This window comes from Mustela erminea, chromosome 1 (genome assembly GCF_009829155.1).
Source record: "Mustela erminea isolate mMusErm1 chromosome 1, mMusErm1.Pri, whole genome shotgun sequence".
Lineage (NCBI taxonomy): Eukaryota > Metazoa > Chordata > Mammalia > Carnivora > Mustelidae > Mustela > Mustela erminea.
In genome coordinates, this window is record NC_045614.1 from 29,897,573 (window position 1) to 29,919,162 (window position 21,590).

The 21,590-nt window shown below is 41.8% G+C and overlaps 1 protein-coding gene across 5 annotated transcripts in view; it reads left to right on the plus strand.

Moving 5' to 3' along the window:
* PTPRG (protein tyrosine phosphatase receptor type G) overlaps positions 1-21,590 on the plus strand; it is a 699,794-nt gene that overhangs the window by 44,447 nt on the left and 633,757 nt on the right. For 3 of the 5 annotated variants that reach the window (XM_032359252.1, XM_032359242.1, XM_032359260.1), the window contains exon 2: positions 10,974-11,065. The exons of the other annotated variants lie outside the window; for them this stretch is intronic. In XM_032359252.1, coding sequence (XP_032215143.1) covers positions 10,974-11,065 — 92 coding nt within the window. The remainder of the gene's footprint in view (positions 1-10,973; positions 11,066-21,590) is intronic. 5 annotated transcript variants of the gene reach the window in all.

Sequence of the window (21,590 nt, forward strand, 5' to 3'; positions counted from 1 at the left end):
AACGTATTTTATAATCCAAGCAGCAGAGGAGGGTGTCATTTACAAAACTTGTCTGGCCAGCCTCTTGGAATGGGAAGCATCTTCTGTAACATTGGTGGTGACTTTGCAATTTGATCGGATTCCTGTGCTGTGTTCTTGGACGGCCTTTGCCCAAAGTGAGGTATATCGGGTTCAGTGTAGCCCAGGGCCTGTTTCCAATTAGAAATGTTAATGCCTCGAGCCTTAGTAGCTGCTAGGCCTGAATGGCTTGATTGCCTCCCTGAAAAGCTGTTAACTTCTCCACTGCTTTTGAAAGGGACTTGAATTTTATACATTCTCTGGCCTATTTTGTTCCTTAGGTGTTTTTTTTTTCCCCCTCTGTCTTCTCTGCATTAAAGGTGCATTAGTGTATTCTCAGTGCAACACTTCAGAGTTCTTGGAATGGGCAGAGAGCAGTTATAACCCATAATAGCAGGATAATCAATGGAAAGAGATAGATTGCCAGGTTGTAAATCATGTGAGAGAATTTGATGATATCAGCTGGGGGGGGGAATGGATCCTATTACTCCTTCTGAATTCTCTGGTTCCTGGAATTAATTTTTTTTCTTTCTTTCTTTCTTTTTTTTTTTTTTTTTGTACTTGTAATCGTTTGATGGAACAGACTTTGGCGTGAATGAGAGGATGACAAAGAACAGGTCAGCTGTGTCCCCTCCATTCCTAGCGATCCTGCTCACCCCTGTATAATTTCCGACCTGCGGCGTGAAATGCTGTTTCTATAGCCATGGTCCGCACTGCAGAGTGGGATACACTTAGACTGTCAAAGACTTGAAAGAGCATTTATTCCTCCATATTCAAAAGTGAAGAAAATCACAACCTTTAGACCAGGACACTCAAAAACCTAGCAGCATTCTAACAGATGCAATTACTGGCAGTAGAAAGCAAAGAGCTTGCTTTTTTTTTTTTTTTTCCCCCTCATTTTTAAGAGACATAAACTGTACCTTTTACTTTCTGACTTAATGCAGAGAGATGAAAATATGCTAAAGACATGGATTTTCTTTCTTTCTTTCTTTCTTTTTTTTTTTTTTAAAGGCATAGACCAGAGGCATTTTGGAACCTTTCATCTAGCAAACCCAGCTTCCCTTTAAGCAGAGCATCAGGATCGCTTCAATATTTAGGTATTAATATTCCCTTGTGGCTCAATTAGCTCCTTGAGATGAATTTCTCGGCACTGCTGTCACAATGAAAGAAAGACATGCTGAAATGTAAGAGAATTTGTGTGTTTCTTAGATTGGAAGGATGTGTTGAGTCAAATGAACATCCTCTCAAGGTTAAATTATCTATTTAAAACCTCCCAATTACAGTGCCAGGTACAATCTTTGATGAGATTCGGGGAGAACAAATGACTTAATCGGTGGGAGAGAAAGTCTCTTTGTATAGAGGAAAGCGATGAAATCAGAATGAACTGGACATTGTTTATTTTCTGGGGAAACAGTTGCTTCAATTGAACATGATTTCATATCACTAAAACATGAACTGTTATTGGGTGACTAAAGGCCCTGGAATAGAAGAGGGTGAGGGTCAGTTTTTGCTCTCTGTGCTTTTAAAAAAAAAAAGAAAGGAAGAAAGGAAGGGGGGGATGGGAAGGGAAGGAAGGAAGGAAGGAAGGAAGGAAGAATTGTGAGTTGACTGGAACAGAAAACTACCAGCAATATACTGTGACCTCTCTGTGTGCCATCTCATCCATCCAAGGAACTTGGATGGTGAATATAGTTTTTTTTTTTTTTTAATTTTTTTTTTTTTTTAAAGATTTTATTTATTTATTTGACAGATAGAGATCACAAGTAGGGAGAGAGGCAGGCAGAGAGAGAGACGGAGAAGCAGGCTCCCTGCCGAGCAGAGAGCCTGATGTGGGGCTCGATCCCAGGACCCTGGGATCATGACCCGAGCCAAAGGCAGAGGCTTTAACCCACTGACTGAGCCACCCAGGCGCCCCTGAATATAGTTTTATTTAAAAGGTAGTCTCCTGGCCTTCTGGAACAATCACCCAGGTCCTGATGCTTTTACTCCACATTTTACTTTTTTTTTTAAGAATTTATTTATTATTTGACAGAGACACAGCGAGAGAGGGAGCACAAGCAGGGGGAGTGAGAGAGGGAGAAGCAGACAGGGAGCCAGATGCGGGGCTCAGTCCCAGGACCCCGGAATCATGACCTGAGCCGAAGGCAGATGCTTAACGACAGAGCCATCAAGCTGCCCCTTTTACTCCACATTTTAAATGTTGACTCCCTCTAGCCAGTGTTCTCCGTCTCTTCTTTTCCTGACTTTGTCAAGGCCACTGTCCTGCTGGAGTTAAAACAATGACCAGCCCTTTTGAAGTGTCTCTCTGCTTTCAGCAAATATCTTCCTGCTCATTACACATGGCAAAATCCAGACTCTCACCTACCGGTCCTGCCCTATGCAGTTACTCACTTGGGGTAATCCTGATGGTGTAGTAGCTGAGTCTAGACCCTGGAGCCAGACGGGTAGGTTCAAATCCTGGCTGTGTTACTAAGCAGCCTTGTGACCCAGATAAGTTACTGAAGCCTTTCTGTGCCTCAGTTTGCTCACCTTTAAGGTGGGTGTAATAATAATTCTAGTTGATAATACTTAGTAATAATCCTAGGTAAAGTTGTGAGGAATAAGTGAGTGAAAATATGGAAAGAATTTAGACCATTGCTTTGCACTCAGTAAGCACTGTGTAAGAGTCCGATGATGGTACTGTTTTGTTCTAAAATTAGCATAGTAATTATTATCTCTTCCTATTGGAGTTTTGTGTTCTGGCTTCTTCTCTTGTATATCCCAACTTAAATGCTCTTTCTGAGTGACTGTCATCATCCAGCTTCTGAAAGGTCCCACCCTTTCCATCCATCACCACCTTGCACTCTACCCATTACAGGTTGGAAAAGCTTTTTTTAAATCATAGAAAAAAAAAAAAAGCAACAACAAATATGACACCCCCCCACCCCCACGAAACAGGTTGAATTCCTTGCCAGGCTGATGCCTGTCTTCTCTGAACACTTTTATGTGTGTTTTCTGCATGTGTATCTCCTAAACAAGGACATTCTCCTATCATGTCACCATCCACCCATCAAAATCAGGAAATTACCTTTGATACCATACTCTCATCTAATCCTCAGGCCTCATTCGAATTTGCTGAGATTGTCCCAATGGAAAAAGGAGCCATTTGGAATCAAGGGCTAGTTGTTAGTCTCCTTGGTTTCTTTTTTCTTTTCTTTTCTTTTCTTTTCTTTCTTTCTTTCTTTCTTTCTTTCTTTCTTTCTTTCTTTCTTTCTTTCTTTCTTTCTTTCTTTTTTTTAAGATTTTGTTTATTTATTTGTCAGAGAGAGTGAACACAGGCAGACAGAATGGCAGGCAGAGACAGAGGGAGAAGCAGGCTCCCTGCTGAGCAAGGTGCCTGATGTGGGACTCGATCCCAGGACACTGGGATCATGACCTGAGCCGAAAGCAGCCGCTTAACCAACTGAGCCACCCAGGCGTCCCCTCCTTGGTTTCTGGAACAGTTTCTCAGGCTTTCTTGGACTTTTATGACCTTGATAATTTTGGAGATAACAGGCCAGTTATTTTATATATTGTCTATCAATTTGGGTTTGTCTGACGCTTCCTTACAATTAGATTCAGGTTATGTGTCAGGGCGGGAATACCAACAGAAGTGAACCCTGTTCCTTCCATTGCATCCTGTCAGGTGGCCCATGATTTCCATAGGTCCGTTGCTGGAGATGTTCCCTTTGATCATTTATAAAGGCAGCATGTGCCAGACTTCTTTATTGTAAAGTTACTCTTTTCTCTTTTGTAGTATTTTGTGGAATGATACTTTTAGACCCTTCCTAAACTTTCAACTTGTTTGTTTTATCATGCCAGTTTTGGACTCATGGATTTCTATTTATTTAGCAGGTTATCATCTTTTACCATTATTTTGATGCTCAGATTCTCCCCTTGTTTAGATAGCGGGAGTTCCTTCCAGCTGATTCCCCTGTCCTTTGACGTGTGTTGCCATCATTGTTCGTCCTTACTTTTTGGAACAAGAAGTTCCAGGTTCATCTTGTGCTTTTGCTGGTCCCAGGCCTGGATTTGGCTACGTTGCTGAGGAGTCAGGGAGCTGAGATTCCTTTTAGGGGAGAATGGTATTTAGAAACCAAGATCTGGGCATTAGGTGTGTTCATTGCTTGTGAGATGTTATGGCTTCCAGACCTGTTCAGTGGACACATCAAAGGATTATTTTATATATATATATATATATATACACACACACACACACACACACACACACACACACACATATGTATATATATGTGTACATTTGTATTTATTTCTCTGTTTTTATGTATTAAAAATTGTAAATTCGGGGCGCCTGGGTGGCTCAGTGGGTTAAGCCGCTGCCTTCGGCTCAGGTCATGATTTCAGGGTCCTGGGATCGAGTCCCGCATCGGGCTCTCTGCTCAGCAGGGAGTCTGCTTCCTCCTCTCTCTCTCTCTGCCTGCCTCTCTGCCTACTTGTGATTTCTCTCTGTCAAATAAATAAATAAAATCTTTAAAAAAAAATTGTAAATTCATTACCTCCAATTCCATTTCAACAACACATGGTTCAACTTTGTTTTCTCATTTCTGTATTCATAACTACTTTCTCTTGACAGTGAGTAAGCTGGTTCCCATTATCTTAAATATATTTCCTTATTCAATCATCCCACCCCATGCCAGGCCACTCTTTCATAAAGACACTCTGCTCAACTCGGAGATACCAACACTCCATGCCAAGCCCTTCTCCTCCTCAGGTATAGATGCCCTCTTCACCACACTTCTGGACAGATGGTACCTTTGTGCAAAGAAAATGGTACCTTCTCCCCCTGGCAGAGAACAGCCCCATGCCAGGGCATCTTGTGTGGCAAGTGGTGTATGTAGGCTACTTTTCACTTCTCTTCATTGACTTATGCTGTACATCAGGTACCCACATTTTATATGGCGGTGCTGATGACTTTATCCCTGACTATGCTGGATTGGTTGATGGTGGGCTCCTAACCTACCTGGGGACTTAAGGTGCTGTTGCTGCTCTCTCAGGGATGCTGCTGTGTTGAACCAAGGAGGTTTGAGAAAGGGTGCTACCGGTAGTTGACTTCCTGCCATTGGCACAGGAAGACAGAGAAAGCTTGGTTCAGTAAGAGGGAATAAAGTAGATGGACAGAGGGGCTGGAGGCAGAGGACTGGTGGAGGCTTCATAGAGGGCTTGAGTGCCTGTTCCTAGTTTGTGTCTGAGGCTAGATGTATCCCTGCTCTTGGAATTTGAGTGACAGTCTCATATTTTTGTAATAAATTTACTCTTTAAAAAAAAAAAAGATTATTTATTTATTTATTTGAGAGACAAGAGATCACAAGTAGGCAGAGAGGCAGGCAGAGAGAGAGAGGAAGGGAAGCAGGCTCCCCGCTGAGCAGAGAGCCTGATGCAGGGCTCCATCCCAGGACCCCAGGATCATGACCTGAGTGGAAGGCAGAGCTTTGACCCACTGAGCCACCCAGGTGCCCCATAAATTCACTCATCAACCTAAGTCAAGTCCCATGGCCAAGCCCCAAGAGACAGAGAAATCCACCATAGAAAGAACTGCAAAGTTGACTGGCAAAGGACCTAGATGGAGGGGCCAATTATCCTTTCTACGAGGGAGAGGTCAGATTGACGCAGGCTAACCCGTCAGTAAGTGGCAGAGCTAGGCATCAGATGAGGTCGGTCCAGTTAGTGCATCACCATGTGATCACTCTTCTGTTGCTTCTGGATAAAACTGGGGCTTGATCTGCATGTGATTCTATCAGAGTATTAGAGACCACCTAAAAGGGCATTTCTCTCTCCTTGCTTTCTCTTGGCCTCTTGTACATAGGAAGTTTACTTTCAAGAAGATAGTGTTAATCAGATACAGAACTTCTTCCAGGAACCAGATGGCCTTCATTTCTTTCTTCCTGATTAGCTACATAAAGCTAATTGTCCAACTGAGAGAGGCTTAATTTTACAGGCTTTCATGGGAGGCACACTTACTGTTTACAGCTTTCCACCCCCTCTTGCCTTCTTCGCCAGAGGCTCTGCTCCAGCAGGGAAGCCGGAATCCAATGCTAACAAATTTTGGAAGAGGTTAGATTTTTACAAGGAGTCACCGTGTCGTGGATAGACATGAGAACAACTTCTCTTTCATCCTGCAGGTTAAAGGTGTGCCTGTGTTGTTCTTAGGCCCTCCGTCCTCCGTCTTCTCTGTATTTATCTTATTTTAGAGGGTTTTGACTGACACTTGGAGTTTGTATGGCAGTGTTTAATAATGTCGGCATTAATGTTCTGTAGGCAGGGAGAGGGCTGATTGTGCTGGAGACCATATTAAGGAATTGTAATCTAAAAATTACACTGAATTATAAACGTGTGGGGACACATTATTATAACTAATTATGAAATGTACAAAAAGGCCAAGTGGCACTTGGTAAATCTTATTATTTCTTGTGGTGGAAAACTATTTTGTATCAGTGGAAGTATTACATGGAAACGTGGTGCCTTTTATGCAGAGGAAAGATAATAGTGGCTGGGATACACCATCAGCCGTGTGCTGGGTGAAAGATGGCAGGCTTAAAAATTCCATTTGTCTTTCTGGCAAATTGTCTTAACATAATCCACATGCCTTTCTAATTTAAAATAGGAGAGTTAAACAAAGTTTATGCTGAAGTTGCATCCATTAGGAAACTGGTGAAACTCACCAGTTTACAGTCTCCCAAGCCGAGACTCCAGCGTTAGAAACGTGCGTGCGTCTCCTTCTTGTATTGAATTGTGAATTCACATTGCATTCCCTTGCAAGGATGTGCCATTTTTAATTAAGACTAAAACATGGTGGGGTATTCTAAATTAGGCCTGATTATAATTGCAGATGGCAATTGAGCTTTTGGAAGCTGGTTTCTTTAACTGTTAAATAAAAATTGTCTTTTTTAGTGTTGGTTTGCAGAAGTTCCACGGTGGTTGTTTAGGGGGAAAAAAACCCACAAAACCTTTTCATCTCTTTGTTGCCGTTCAACTAAATATCAGAGCGTATCCATCCATCTTCTATTGGGGGGCTTGACTCTGAAGAAATTTTTCTTAAGGGTTTATTAACAATTGAGTAAATGAAAAATTTTGGCCCACAAAGCCGAACTTTCTGGAAGCTTTCTGCTGATGAATATGGAAAACCCATGACAAATATTTTTCAGGTGGTGTTCTCTGAATAGTTTTTGAGCCAATGCAATAATAGAGTGACAGGTTTGGTGTCTTTTTTTTTTTTTTTTTTTTTTTTTAAATAAAAAGGGTACTTTTGACTGATAGAAGACTTTTACTGGTCAAAATTTGTACCCTAGCATCCCTTCTGTTTGGTAGGCTAATGATTTTGTTCAGTGTCCCAGAAAGGTTTATGGACATGATAAGACCAATGCCTGGGTGTTCAGTGGATTTTTAGCATGCTGTTCCCAGCTTAGAGGAACCATGTACATACAATTTCTGCCTGTTGATGGCACATAGACCCAGTAGGCCAGTGGTTGGCAACCAGGGGTTCCTTATTTTGCCCCCTGTCTCCCTTCAGGGGACATTTTGGCAATGTCTGGAAGCATTTCTGATTGTCAGGACTGGGAGGTGGTGCCACTGTCTTTGGTAGGAGAGGTCAGAGATGGTGCTAAACGTCCTACTGGGCACAGGACAGTCTCCCACAGGAAAGAATTATCTGGTGCAAAATGTCAATAGTGAGGCTGTGGAGAGACCCAGCAACAAACAGTGAACTCAACACGCTTCCCTTTGTCTTCCACAGTAAAGATGGGCCCGGATTTGCCACGGATCTCCTTGTATTTCATCCTCCCATTATAGCACTGGTGGGTAGTATATGACATTAAACACGAGTTGATAAAAACAGTCGTGTTTTCTGGAAGAATTCAGTTGGGAAGTCAAAGGTGAGCGGTGTGTTAGGGAAGAGCAAGAAGTCTGCGACAGGACCTGTAGGGGGTTTGCTTCCCGGGGTTGGGTGACAGTGCATTACTCTGTTCCACCCCGGAAGTCGGCCTCAGAGTGGACGGCACACTTTCCTGTTAGCTCTTGTAAGCAATGACTTCCTAACAAGCTGGTGACGAAAGTCCCATCGTAAGCAACATCCCGCCATAGCGTTCCGCCTTCACCCTGGTTACTGCCTAATGAAGACTGGCTGTGTACAGACCCCACTGCTTAATTTTGTTGCATTTTGTGTACACACCTCAGAAAATAAAGAGACCAGGCAACTAGGATTGAGTAGAATAATAAAAAGGACTTTCTTGAATGGTGGCACTTCTGATGTTATTTTCCTGCCTTACGTGACTGGAGGAATAAGGGGAGAAGGATGTCATGGGGCTTATAAACAGCTGATAACAACAGGCTTCATTTACATTTTGTAGCTTGTATCCCTCCCCCCCTTTGAGCACATGTGTAGGGAATTGAAATTGCAGTTTGCCTATTATGTGTTGGCAGTAATCTTTCAAAAAAAATTTTATGTTTCAAAATCAGGCAGCCAACAGCAGTAGCCAGTGATATATAGGGCTATTGATGTGAATTGAATTTGCAGAGGGAAAATGGGATTTGGTTGCAGTATGAACTCATAATGAGGTGGCCCCATAGATTTGTAATGGTCAGCCATTGTTTGTGCCCAGAATCAGCTAGGCATCAAATACCTTTCAAAGAGAGACTAAAATGCAACTTGAGCTTTTGTTGCTGCTGCTTTTTTTCCCCCCTCTAGTTAATGGAGTGGTTCCAGAGTTGTGTCATTTCCTTGGGCTATTGTGAGGGTACTGGAAGGTAATGGGTTCTCCTTTTGAGATCAGTGATTATTTTTTAATTTTTTTTTTTTTTAAGATTTTACTTACTTATTTGACAGAGACAGGAGAGAGGGAATACAAGCAGGGGGAGTGGGAGAAGGAGAAGCAGGCTTCCCACAGAGCAAGGAGCCCGATGTGGGGCCCGATCCTAGGACTCTGGGATCATGACCTGAGCTGAAGGCAGACGCTTAACCAACTAAGCCACCCAGGCACCCCGATCTTCACTGATCTTATTCACTGTCTTATCAGGAAAAAAATTGGACCCATGGCCCCAGCGTACGTCTGTCTGTCGATATTGGATATGTGGTCTTATACCAAAATGTTATGTGAACTATAAAACATAAAGAAATGGGATCCATGAAGTAAAAAGTGTTATGATAGAAGATTAATTTTTTTTTTTTCCTCCCGTCCCTAAGGAACCTGGGTGTGAACTTGGGTTCTCACTGCTGGAAGTGACAGGTGCTAGCTAATGTTGCCTTAGGTGACATTTTCAGATCATGGAGAACTTTGGGCTGCCCTTCTTTCCATGGAAGTGTCTTAATCTTGAACCTTGACTATGATTGTGTGGTGGGAGGTGCTGATGGGATTGGATTGATACTAGACATTCAGAAGTGGTTTTCCTCCCTGGATACAGAGTGTAGGCTGGACTAGAATTAAGTCTACGAAAGTTGACAGCTCAGGTTTTATCTGGATGTTCTGTCTTAGAAGTTTACTTTCTGATTTATCTCAGTTATTTTTTTTTTTTCTTGTTCTTTTTTTTCTCCCCTCCCTCCTCCCCTCCCTCCCTCCTCCCCTTCTTTTCTTTTTTTGTGCCAGGGGAAACTGGGACACATTCTTTTCCATATATAGATGTTTTCTTCTAAGGTCTTCTCTCTGTATGGGGGGTTGAAGTTAGAATAATTATAGTATTTGAATGAGTGAATGAAAGCATCAATAGATGTATCTTAGTCTGAGCTTTCCTGGTTAGGTGATCTTGGTGTGTTCCTCTGATTCTCTGTTTTCCTACGTGTGCAGTAAGGATCATAGCTGACCCATGTGGTTGTCTGTCGGGTTAAGGAGGGTGCATTTGAGCCTTCACAGAGCTTGACATCAGGTAAATGCCCATTTCATTGTGATGTGATTATTCTCTCTGCAGTCCCTGTCCTTGGAATTCTTTTCTTTTCTTTTTTTTTTTTTAGGATTTTATTTTATTTTTTTAGTTTTTTAAAAAAAGATTTTAGTTCTTTATTTGGCAAAGAGAGAGAGTCAGAGAGCCTGAGCTGGAGGAGGGGGACAGGGAGAGGGAGAAGCAGATTCTCTGCTGAGCAGGGGGAGCTGGACAAGGAGCTCAATCCCAGGACCCTGAGAAAATGACTTGAGCTGAAGGCAAATGCGTAGCCAGCTGAGCCACCTAGGCACTCCTTAAGATTTTATTTCTAAATAATCTCTACACACAGTGTGGGGCTTGAATGTACAACCCAAGATCAAGAGTCCCCAAGCATGGTCCACCAACTGAGCCAGACAGGTGCCCCCTTCTTCTATTTCTTGAAAGTACTTCTTTTTTTTATTAGTTTTAATCTTTCTTTCTTTAGAGAGGGGGAGGAGGAGAATGAGGGAGGAAAGGGAGAGAGAAAAAGAGGGAAGGAGAGAATCTTTTTTTTAAAAAAAGATTCTATTTATTTATTTGACAGATAGAGATCACAACCAGGTGCAGGGGTGGGGGGTATGCGGGCAGGCTCCCTGCTGAGCAGAGAGCCGGAGGCGGGGCTAGATCCCAGGACCCTGAGATCATGACCTGAGCCAAAGGCAGAGGCTTAACCCACTGAGCCACCCAAGTGCCCAGAAGGAGAGAAAATTAAGCAGGTTCCATTTCTGGCATGGAGCCTGACACAGGGCTCGATGTTAGGACCCTGAGATTATGACCTGGGCCAAAATCAAGAGTCAGATGCTTAACCAACTCAGCCACCCAGGTGCCTCAGTTCTTGAAAGTATTTCTTGGAAGTCTTCACTTAATCTGGCCAAGACTGATTTCCCTAACCTCGGGGCTCTTAGACACCACAATGATAATATTTGCCGGGCCTAGTTATGCGATCATTCACTTAGGTGTTCTTTTACTTAGGTTTTTTTTTTTTTTCCAAGCACATTTGGTTTCTGGAGGATGGAAACGAAGCCTTTAGTTTCTTTTGTGGTTGGTTGCCTTCTCTTGCCTCGCTGTCCTGCAACCATGCTGAGTGAGTAATCAAAGAACTAATTCTTAGTTGTCAGGTGAAAAGGCATTTTTGTGCTGAATCGAAAGACTTAGGTTTGGGTAGACTCTGAAGACTTTGGAATTAGAGAAGGTGGAGGAGGAAGGGGGAGTGGGAAGGATTTCAGAAATGAGATTTTGCTAATTGTAATTAGTGCCAAACAGAAGTTGGTACACTTCTGTAGTTTTGTGTTGTCAGTCACTTTGGATGATAATTTTTTTTTTTTTTTTTGCTATTATTTTTAAGTGACAGATTGCAGTACATATTTTAGGACCTGCCACCCATTTTGATTTGAAAGATTATGTTGTTGGAATTTCAGACACTGCAGGTAAAGATCTAATTTTACTAAACAACAGGGATTTAGGAATCTTGTAAATTACTTTGCTCCTGCAACTGAAAGTGTTTTTCTCCGATTTCTTATGCAAATAATTGTAAATCCTGTAACCAAGCAGAGTAAAACTTTTCATGTCTTTTAGAATCTGTTTTCTGGTTTTGCTCATTCTGTAACAGTCTTAACCTTAATAGGCAAGAAGTATAAATTGTGTGGATTACCGAGCAAAGATGAAAGGTAATATATTTTGGTTATTTCCAGTTAGCAGACTGCCTCTTAATGAATCCGATTAGGTGCCTCAGTCACTTCCTTTCCTACAAGTTGTCTTTAGGAAGGCACATTTGCATCCCAAATGCAATACAGGGAGATGGTTCTTTTGCTCCTTTTACTGAAAGTAATAATATCCTTATCTTCCTGTTCTAGAATTGCAGGCATGACTGCCTGAAGCTGAGGAAAGACTGATTTCCAGCTGTATGTCTTAATATCAGGGAAATACCTCACACGCATATCACACTGATGCGAGAGGGGTTCCTTAAGTGCTAGCAGTGTGATGGATTCTCACTGACTTAAGATTTGGCTTTGGAGAGGTCCTCTAGGTTTATTGTCAGGATCAAGGAAAAAATGGGATAGTCAACTTGCAACAGGCAGGAACCAGGGTAATGAGAGCCAGCAGCCAACTGGTGTTCAAATGAGTTGGCCCCTACCGTGTCTTGTTTTTAGGGACGACACTTCATTCAAGAACCAGATCCTTCCCTGGTGACATTCTGCTTTGCTTGGCTGGGGAGGAGAGGGAACCTGCATGGAGAATGCAGGGGAAAATGGGGGAATCATAACCTAGAGGCAGTAGAGGGTAGAGGTAGAGGGTAGAGGACATTGAGGGGCTCCGGATTTCTCCTGGAAGCCCTGATGTGTGTGCGATGTGGTTAGGGGCGCTATACTGCGGTTGTTCAGGCTGGTTTTTGTCGCCTTTGCATCAGGCTAGAGAATTTGAGTCCCTAGTGATGCTATCCAACATTGAGAAAGAAAATCTCTTTCAATTAGCAGAGACAAAGTATTGACAATGAAGTGGAACTGATGCCTATAAATATAGACGTTCTATAATTGGAAAGGAGCAATTAAAGACGACTTGAAGAAAACTTCCAGTTGCTGTTTGTAGAAGCCAACTAAATGACTACCTGTGAAAGCCTTCACCTGTTTGAGAATTATAAATATCACTTGCACAAACAAATACCCAAGGGGATGGTAGCTGGCCTTGTAAGTCTATTCTTAAATCTTACTGCCAAGCCCCAGATGCATCCTCTAGAATTTCCTCAGAAAATACTCTTTTGGAATACATCAGAGGCTCCGTTGGGCTGACTGCTTCCTTGGGTGCTCAGAGGTGTTCAGTTTACCTGTGGAAACCCAAGAGGAGAAGCCACTGAGCTCAGGATAAAGCAAACTAAAAAAAAACCATTTCCTATCTTCTGATGGTGCAAATAGGGATGGTTGATGAGTTACAAGTAGAAGTTGTTGTCTAAGGGCTTCCAGGAAGGGTTCTCTGAAGGGATTTAGTTCAGTGGAAAGTACGATTTTCTTTAAAAAAATTTTTTTTGTTTCATTTTTCACATTTTTGCATTTCAGATGTGGTATACAGATGCAATGGCTAGGAACTACAGCAGCCATTTTGAGGCCATGAGGAAATGGTCAGGGGACTTGCAGAGATGGGCCGTCTTTGAGTTGCTGAGTGTCTACCTGCAGCCACTTACCTCCAGATAGCTTGTTAGATGAAAGAAATCAACCCGTATGTGTTTAAGCTCCTGTAATGGGTCTCTGATAGCAGCATCAGAATGCAATTCCTGATTCCAAACTTCAGATTCCCCATCTACAAAATGAGGTTACTAGTACTATGTGTTGTGGGGTCATTGTAAGGACTTAATTGCAACATGTGCAACAAAGTACTTACCATCATGATTGATGGCTGCTACTTTTCTTTTGAAATGATTGTTAACATTTTTGCTTAATACATACCACAATAGGTCCATACATTCCTTTCCTAGGATTCCTAGGTAACAAACTACCACCAACTGGGTGGTTCAAACAGCAGAAATTGATTGTTTTATAGCATTAGAGATCAGAAGTCCCATTTCAAGGTGCCTGGCACAGTTGGTTCTTTCTGAGGGCTGTGAGGGGTGAGTCTGTTCCAGGCCTTTCTCCCTGCCTGTAGGTGGTTAACTTCTCTCTGTGTCTTCATATCATCTTCTCTTTATATGTGTTTGTCTATAGAAATGTTCCCTTTTCATATTCCCATTCATATTGGATTAGGGCCCACCTTAATGGCCTCTTTGTAACCTGATCACCTTTGTAAAGACCCTATTTCCAAAACCGGTCACATTCTGAGGTACTGGAGATTAGGACTGCAACATGCCCTTTTTGGGGGAGACATGGTTTAACCAGTCATGGGACATATGTAACCTACTGAATTTTTAGTCTTTCGTTCTTTTTCTCATTATGGAAGTTCTTTACAAAAATATCAAATACTTCTCAATGAAAAATTGCACCCCCCCAAATGTCCGGTTTTGTAAATTTTAATTTATACTTTTAGATTTTAGAATTAGTAAGGGCTCGTGAAAGGGCCCTTTGTTATAATTTTAGGGCAGGGACTGTCAGCTCTTATGTCCCTCTTGGATGTGAGTATTCACTTAGGTAGCTTTCAAATCCATGCCTAAGACATCTAAGTCTGCTATTTGTTATAACTAACATATTCTTCAGAATTTTTTTTTAAGAACGCTTATTTATTTTTATTTATTTGACAGAGAGAGGGTGCACAAGTAGGCAGAACAGCAGGGAAAGGGAGACGGAGAAGTAGGTTCCCCACTGAGCAGAGAGCCTGATGTGTGGCTTGATCCCAGGACCCTGGGCTCATGCAAACCCAGATGCTTAACTGACTGACCCACCCAGGTGCCCCTTCACAATTCTTTAGAATGAAGTCTCAGTGTGGTCACAATCATACATGTTAGGGGTCACTGGGTGCTCTTGGTGATTGATGCAATGGTGAGGGCCTTGAGTGTCCTCCCACAGTGTCCCCAGGACATACCACGTCAGGCTATTGAAAATATCTGTACCAATGCTTCTAAACATCTCAGCCTCCAGTGCAAGTTCCGTGGGGTGGGACTTGTTTAAATCAAATTCTGGTTATAAACATTAAAAAAAAAAAGTGCTAAAGTTTCTACCATTGGAGACTTTTTTCAACTGTTTAAATCTGGAAGAGAAAATGTTAATGCAGTGTTCTTGCAACCCCTTTCTCTTTCCAAGTATGTCAGGCATGGAGACTGTTACCTCCTGAGTGAAGCAGAGTGGTTTATGTATGAAATAAATAACTTTCCTGTCCCGGTAGGGTTTTTTTTGTTGTTGTTGTTGTTGTTTTTGAAGATCGCTTTTAAGCAACATTATGTATTTGTAGGGGCTTGTCTTCAAATAAAAGGCATAATTGAAATACAGCCGGATAGGAATCAAGAGTGTGATTCAAGTGTAAGGTAAAATTGATGACATCCCTTACTGCTTTATAGATGAATTACTTTATGGTGGCCTGTTTCCCGATAAAGCTTTTTTAAAAACTAAAAATGCATTTTTCTAGCCTCTAATCGTCCATACTGACAGCAGCAAAAAAGAAAGGCTGTTCCCCCCCCCTTCCCTTAGCAGTGATAGTAGAAATTGCTTATTGCTTGAAAATCTATATTTGCCTGCTGGTGTGCCATTAAAAAGGGATTTTGTAGCCTGAATTCCATTTTTTTTATGTAACATAAGACATAAGGGGTTGCATTTTCCATATTGGCAGATTGTGGAATAGGTGGGTGACTCTAAAGTGGTCTTTTTCATTTGGAGTGTTCAAAACCTGCGTGTGCCAAAGAATGGGGAATGTTCCCATGTGAGATTGAACAAAGATGATATTGGAGTTAGTTTTCTCTGCATCCACCAAGTTATTCACCTTCTCGGAGTTAGGAGCTCAGCCCAGTCAGGAAGATGACAGCTCTTTTTTTTAAAGATTTTATTTTTTTGGCGGATACATACCACAAGTAGGCAGAGAGGCAGGTGGGGAGAAAGGGGGTTGCAGGGGCGGGGGTGGGGAAGCAGGCTTCCTGCTGAGCAGAGAGCCTGAGCAGAGGGCCTTGATCCCAGGACTCTGAGATCATGACCTGAGCCGAAGGCAGAGGCTCAACCCAGTGAAACACCTGGGCGCCCCTCTTTTTTTTAAAACATTTCATTTATTTATTTGGGAGAGGGAGGGAGTGAGAGCACAAGAAGGAGGAAAGCAGAGGCAGAGGCAAGCGGAGAAGCAGACTCCCTGCTGAGCAGGGAGCCCAATTTGGGGGGTGGGGCTCCATCTCAGAGTTCTGGGATCCTGACCTAAACTGAAGGCAGATGCTTAACCCACTGAGCCACCCAGGCACCCCTGAAGATGATGAGCACTGTAACTGCTCCTGCTTGTATCCTGTCCTGGATGCCTACCTCCCAACGTGGTCAGCAGTAAATGCCTAGAGGAGAGGAAGTCTAGCTGGCAAATCATTAAATTGTCCTCTGGTTTAATTTATGGGGCCTCTCTCACCACCTATGATGTTTTCTTGGAAGAAAGAGGAATAATTTGAATCAGATCAAGCCTCTTGATGGGATGCTGGGCATAGAGCACAATAGAAATGGACACACTTGGAATGCAATCAGCAGAACCCACAACGAGAGGAAGTCTTTACTTCACATGACTCCATTTATTCAACAAATGTACTGGATGGTTTAAAGAGTCAGAAAAGAACCTTTAGATTAAAAAGGATTAAAGAGGCAAATGTATGGTGTGGACTTGGGATACTGATTTGATGAAATCAATGTTAATTTACTTATTTATTTTTTTGAGATGGGGAGATTTGAGTACTGATTATCTGACTCATGACATTACTGTTACTTTTTGGGCATAGACAAGATGGCAGTTATGGAATTATATTTTTAAAAAGAGTCCTTATCTTTTAGTGATGGATACTGACTTAGTTATGGAAAATCATGATGCTGGGACTTGCTTTAAAGTTAATCCAGCTTGAGTAGGGAGTCGGGGTGAAAATAAATAAGATTTTTCCTATCTGATGATTGTTGAAGGCAGGAGATAGTTTTGTGGGGATTCTAATCTTTATTTTTGGATGTCTGAAATTTTCAGTAGAAAATTAAAAGGTAATAATGACCTACCTGTTTTCTACTCTCCATGATGACTGCTGACTTTACCAGACCTACTTCTTTTTAAGTATTCTTAGGGCAATAAATAGTTTAGTATATAACCTTTCACCTCAGAGTAATCTAAATATAAATATAGTCACTGACTTGCAGGAACCAAGCCTTAAAGAATTGACAGCTTTTATTTAATGACCCATTTTCCTTTATTTGAACTTAGCCCTGTGGAATAAAGGGGATGTTTTATTCATCAGACTTCACTTTTTTTTATTTTAGAATGCCTTTGTAGGAATTAGCAGGTGTTTAATTATCAATGGGAGGATTCTGTATTTGCTGAACACAGTGGAAAGTCATTAAAAGAAGTTTAAAATATGAAAGAATCCAATGGGAGAACTTGGAAGAAATGAATAAATCTGTTCTCCTGTGTCCTGGGTTTATTAAGGTCAAATGAGGTGCGGTTTAATATTTTCCAGCTTCATTGTAAACTAAGCCAAAGGAAAATCTTTCTGCCCTTTGGTCAAACATTCCTGTGTGAAGAGAACACCAGCTACAGTGGAACACTGCCAAGGTGTTTTGGGGTCATACCTTAGCCCTCCAGTGTAGATAGTTGAGATAAGCCAGGATTTATGGATGGATTTATCACCCATCTCAGTGGTGGGGTGTGACTTCCACTTTTGCATTTTATTTTCATGCTATGAATATTTTTCTGGAGTGCCCACTGAGGAACAGAGCTAACCAGAGTTTACATTTCTTGCTCTTTTGTCTCACTGGAGTGTAAACTGTCCCCTGCTCCTTTCCATCTGCCCCTCAACTTTCTCTTTTTCTAGCAACATTGCCCTATCAACTTCCAATGAGGCAAGGCCTATGGTTGGTGGTAAATTATCTGGATCTGGGGAAAAGGATGTGATTAAGTTGAACCAGTTTGGAGATTGGGGTGGGAGAGGGTCGGGGAATGGCTACCATCGATTCAGTACTGACCCTGTGCCAGGTACTGTGTGAGGAAATGTCTACTTTTTTTCATCCAAAATTTCTGCAAGGTAGGCATCACTCCTATTTTATTAGGAAGGAAGGAAGCTCAGGGAGCTTGGATAAATTGATCAAGGTCTCATGGTGCCCGAGCATCTTTGTTGGTTAACGCACTCAGGTCTGTGCAAAGTTGTGTTGGTAACCAACACACCATATGCATTCTCCAGGTTGTAGGTTGAGACAATGACGATCTAGTTTCACCATGATGCTGCTTCTTATGGACTCCATATGGCAAGTTGAGGGTCAGGAGGAGGGACACTGGGAGATGGGCATTTGTGCCCCTATGTAGTTCACCTTGGGCGCATGGATGGACTTAAGATTGTCTAAATTAGATCTGTAACTCACTTATTTTCTGGATTAAAAAGGGGCACAGTAAGGACAGACAGACACTGGTAATTTGGTTACTGTGAAATGGCTTCATTAGTTCTTTGTCTGTATTGCTACTTTTTTTTTTTTAATATTTTATTTATTTGTTTGACAGACGGAGATCACAGAGAAGCAGGCAGAGAGAGAGGAGGAAGCAGGCTCCCTGCCGAGCAGAGAGCCCGATGCGGGGCTCGATCCCAGTACCCCGGGATCATGACCTGAGCCGAAGGCAGAGGCTTTAACCCACTGAGCCACCCAGGCGCCCCTGCTACTTTGTTTTAACCTCAAAGATGGAAAGGTCTCCATGATGGAATACAGAGAGATCTTTGTGAACAAAGCTGCTTATAAGCCTGCATCGACAGGAAAGCAGTATCTTAAAGCTTGCAACTGACATTACTTTTGTGGTCTCCAGTAAGAAGGAGCTAAAAGCGTAATGGTTTACTGTAGATTCTTTTGAAGGCACATGAGTTTGTGAAGTAATGATAAACAGACCGCGTTTGATCTGGAGGCTCTCCAGGTTCCCAAGCGTCACGCGTGTCTTTGGCTCTGGGCTCCTCTTCCCTTCAGGAGCTGTTCCGTCAGGCTGCTGAGGGGCATTGGAAAACAGATAGACGGTGGATGGAGAACAGCAATTTCAAGTAATGGACAGTAAATCATAGGATTGGAGAAGTTACTCAGGCTGCGGTAATGTGCCCAAAGATGCTGAGTAGGGACTGGTGACTGAGACGTGCATTTAAGTGGTATTTCTTGGCCACAGGGCAGTGGGAATTGGTCAGCTAGATGTGTGCTTTAAATGGATGATCTTATTGGTGGGAAATAAAATGATGGGGAGAGAACTGTAGGCTTGCCTCCTGGACCTTATTCGGAACCTTTTTTTATGGAGCTGTTGGCTAGAGCAGATTTGGAGATGAGGAGGTTGGCATGATCTTCGTTCTGAAATAGTTTACTTGAACTAACTCATTTAATCTGAGCAAACTCTATGATTCTGGTTTTCTACCTTTCTATACATGAAGAGGAGAGCCTCATGGGAATAAAACACTTTTCTCAAATGTTTTAGGTACTAAACTATGAAATACCTGGTGAATAATACTTCAGCATTCCATGCTTTACTATGAATAGGGAGCTTTTTTCTTTTTCTTTTTCTTTTTTTTTTTTTGCTCCCCGGGGAGCAGAGAGCCGGATGCGGGGCTCGACCGAAGGCAGAGCTTTAACCCACTGAGCCACCCAGGCGCCCCGGGAGTTTTTTCTAAGTCAGAGGTATTTTGTCGTGTTGTCCACCCCCAATCATAAAATAAAAATTAACTGTCTTTCTTTGGAGAGCTCTTTGGGGGATCTTTTTAAAGACTGGTTCAGCCAAAGGAATTTTCCAGTTCAGTTGACACGCTTTGCAGTGTTTGTGGTTTCACATGGTTCAAAATATTTATCATCTCAAGTTTCTTTGACAACAAGGGTAGAAAGAAGAATTCGTGTACTTTCCCCAAAGTAGTATGATAATTGTCAAATCCTTAGGAAATGTGTCTCAGTGAGAAAGGAGGACATCTTGCCATTTGCAACAACATGGAGGGAATTTGAGCACGTTGTGCTCAATGAGATACATCAGGGAAGAAACAAGAACTGTATGATATCACTTATGTATGTATTTATTTAATAGAGTGAGAGGTTGAGTGGTGGGGAGTGACAGAGGGAGAGAAACAATGTTAGGCCCAGCACAGAACCCGGTGTCAGGGTTTGATCCCACAACCCTGATCATGACCTGAGTGGAAATCAAGAATCCGATCCCTAACCAACTGAGCTACACAGGTGCCCCTAGAATATCACTTATGTGTGGAATCTAAAAATTCCCAAATTCTTTATTTCAGTTACTCATCCTGACAAGTAATAGCCTTTATAGCGTGGGTACTATTAACCTCCCCTTATATACAGGAAAATTAAATCAGTATCTTGTCTGTGATTACAGAAATATTTATACATAAGTATTAAGAACAGAGTACCCCAAAATTAACATTTGTGCCAGTTCTTTCTCTGATTGAGACCTTTAATTACTATATTGTACTGCTGTCTTATAGATTCTGGCTTTGCTGCCTTGTTTTCTAGATATTTCCATTTATACTTGAGAACCAGAGGGACTTAACCATGAAACTTTGCAAACCAGATCAAGAGCAAAGGGTTCTATAGAAGATGTAAAGTGTCAACCACCACAGAATCTGCCTGATTATGGTCTAATTCAAATCTTTCAATTCTAGTTCTTTCTATCTAGAATGCTCGTTGCACTTTTTTTTTTTTTAATTCCTACTTCCTGATGTTTTAATTGAAGTGTAGCCTCCTCTGTGAAGCCTTTCCTGATCTCAAAAAAACATGTTTTTTCCCCTTTATGTGGCTCTTGTATCTTACATATGACTTCACTGAAACATAAATGTTTTCACTTATTTTCCTTAAAGTGTGTAAGTTCTGTGGAGAGGCTATTTTTAAATCTGCATAGCACAGTAGTTCTCAAACTTTGCACATCAGAATCATCCAGGACTCTTTATTTTTATTTAAGATTTTATTTATTTATTTATTTAAGAGAGAGAGAGAGAGAGACAGAGGGGGCACAAGCAGGGGGAGGGGCTCTGTCCCAGGATCCTGAGATGGTGACCCGAGACAAGGGGGATGCTTAACTGACTGAGCCACCCAGGCACCCCCTTCCAAGACTCTTTAAAACACAGTCTGCTGAGCCCTATGCACTAGAGGTTCTGATTCAGTAGGTCTGAAAAAAGTCTGAAAAAATTCAAGGGTGGTGCCCTTGAATTTGCATTTCTAACAAGGTCACTGTTGATGATGCTGCTGGCCTGGACCACACTTTTGAGAACCGCTCATCTGTCAGAGGACATAAATACATGTTAAATGAGCAACTTCTTCTAGACTGTTGTTGATCCCTCTGAACAAGTTGCTGATAACGTTTTCAGCAGAAAGAGTGATAAACTAGTAATCGCAGGTATAAAACTCATTCCCACACAGCACAGAGGATCAGAAGAGCTTACAGAAACATACTGCAGGTTTTTGTCTTCCCCTTCATTCTCCCTAACCAGTTCTTTTGAATGGACAGGAGGAAATAGAGAGGCAGACTTTGAACTTTGAATGAGGAAAGGAACTCTGCTTTGAGTTTTTAGGTACTTTTATATGTTTATCACAAATAGAACACTAATTTTAATTTGCATTATTTTGGGAAAGAGGATAACACATGATAGGAATTAGACTTGGATTTTAGGCGTTTTAGGGAACCATTCAATTTAAAATAATTGGGCTCCCATGTAATCAAATTAATTCACTGATGTACTTTGGTAAGATAATTTTGCATTTTGTAGTATAGAAAATTTTAAATAAGTAAGTCAAACTCATGAATACAGAGTGAAATGGTGGCTACTAGAGCATGGGGCCAGGGTTGAGGGATAAGGCAGGTGAGTAAGATACAAACATCCACTGTGTAGTAAATAAGCCCTAGAGACCCAATGCACACTATTGTGAATATAGACGATGTATTGTAATTAACAAACTTGTTAAGAGACTGGAACTTAATTATTCCAATCACTGAAAGAAGAATAATTAAGTAATGTGGTAGAG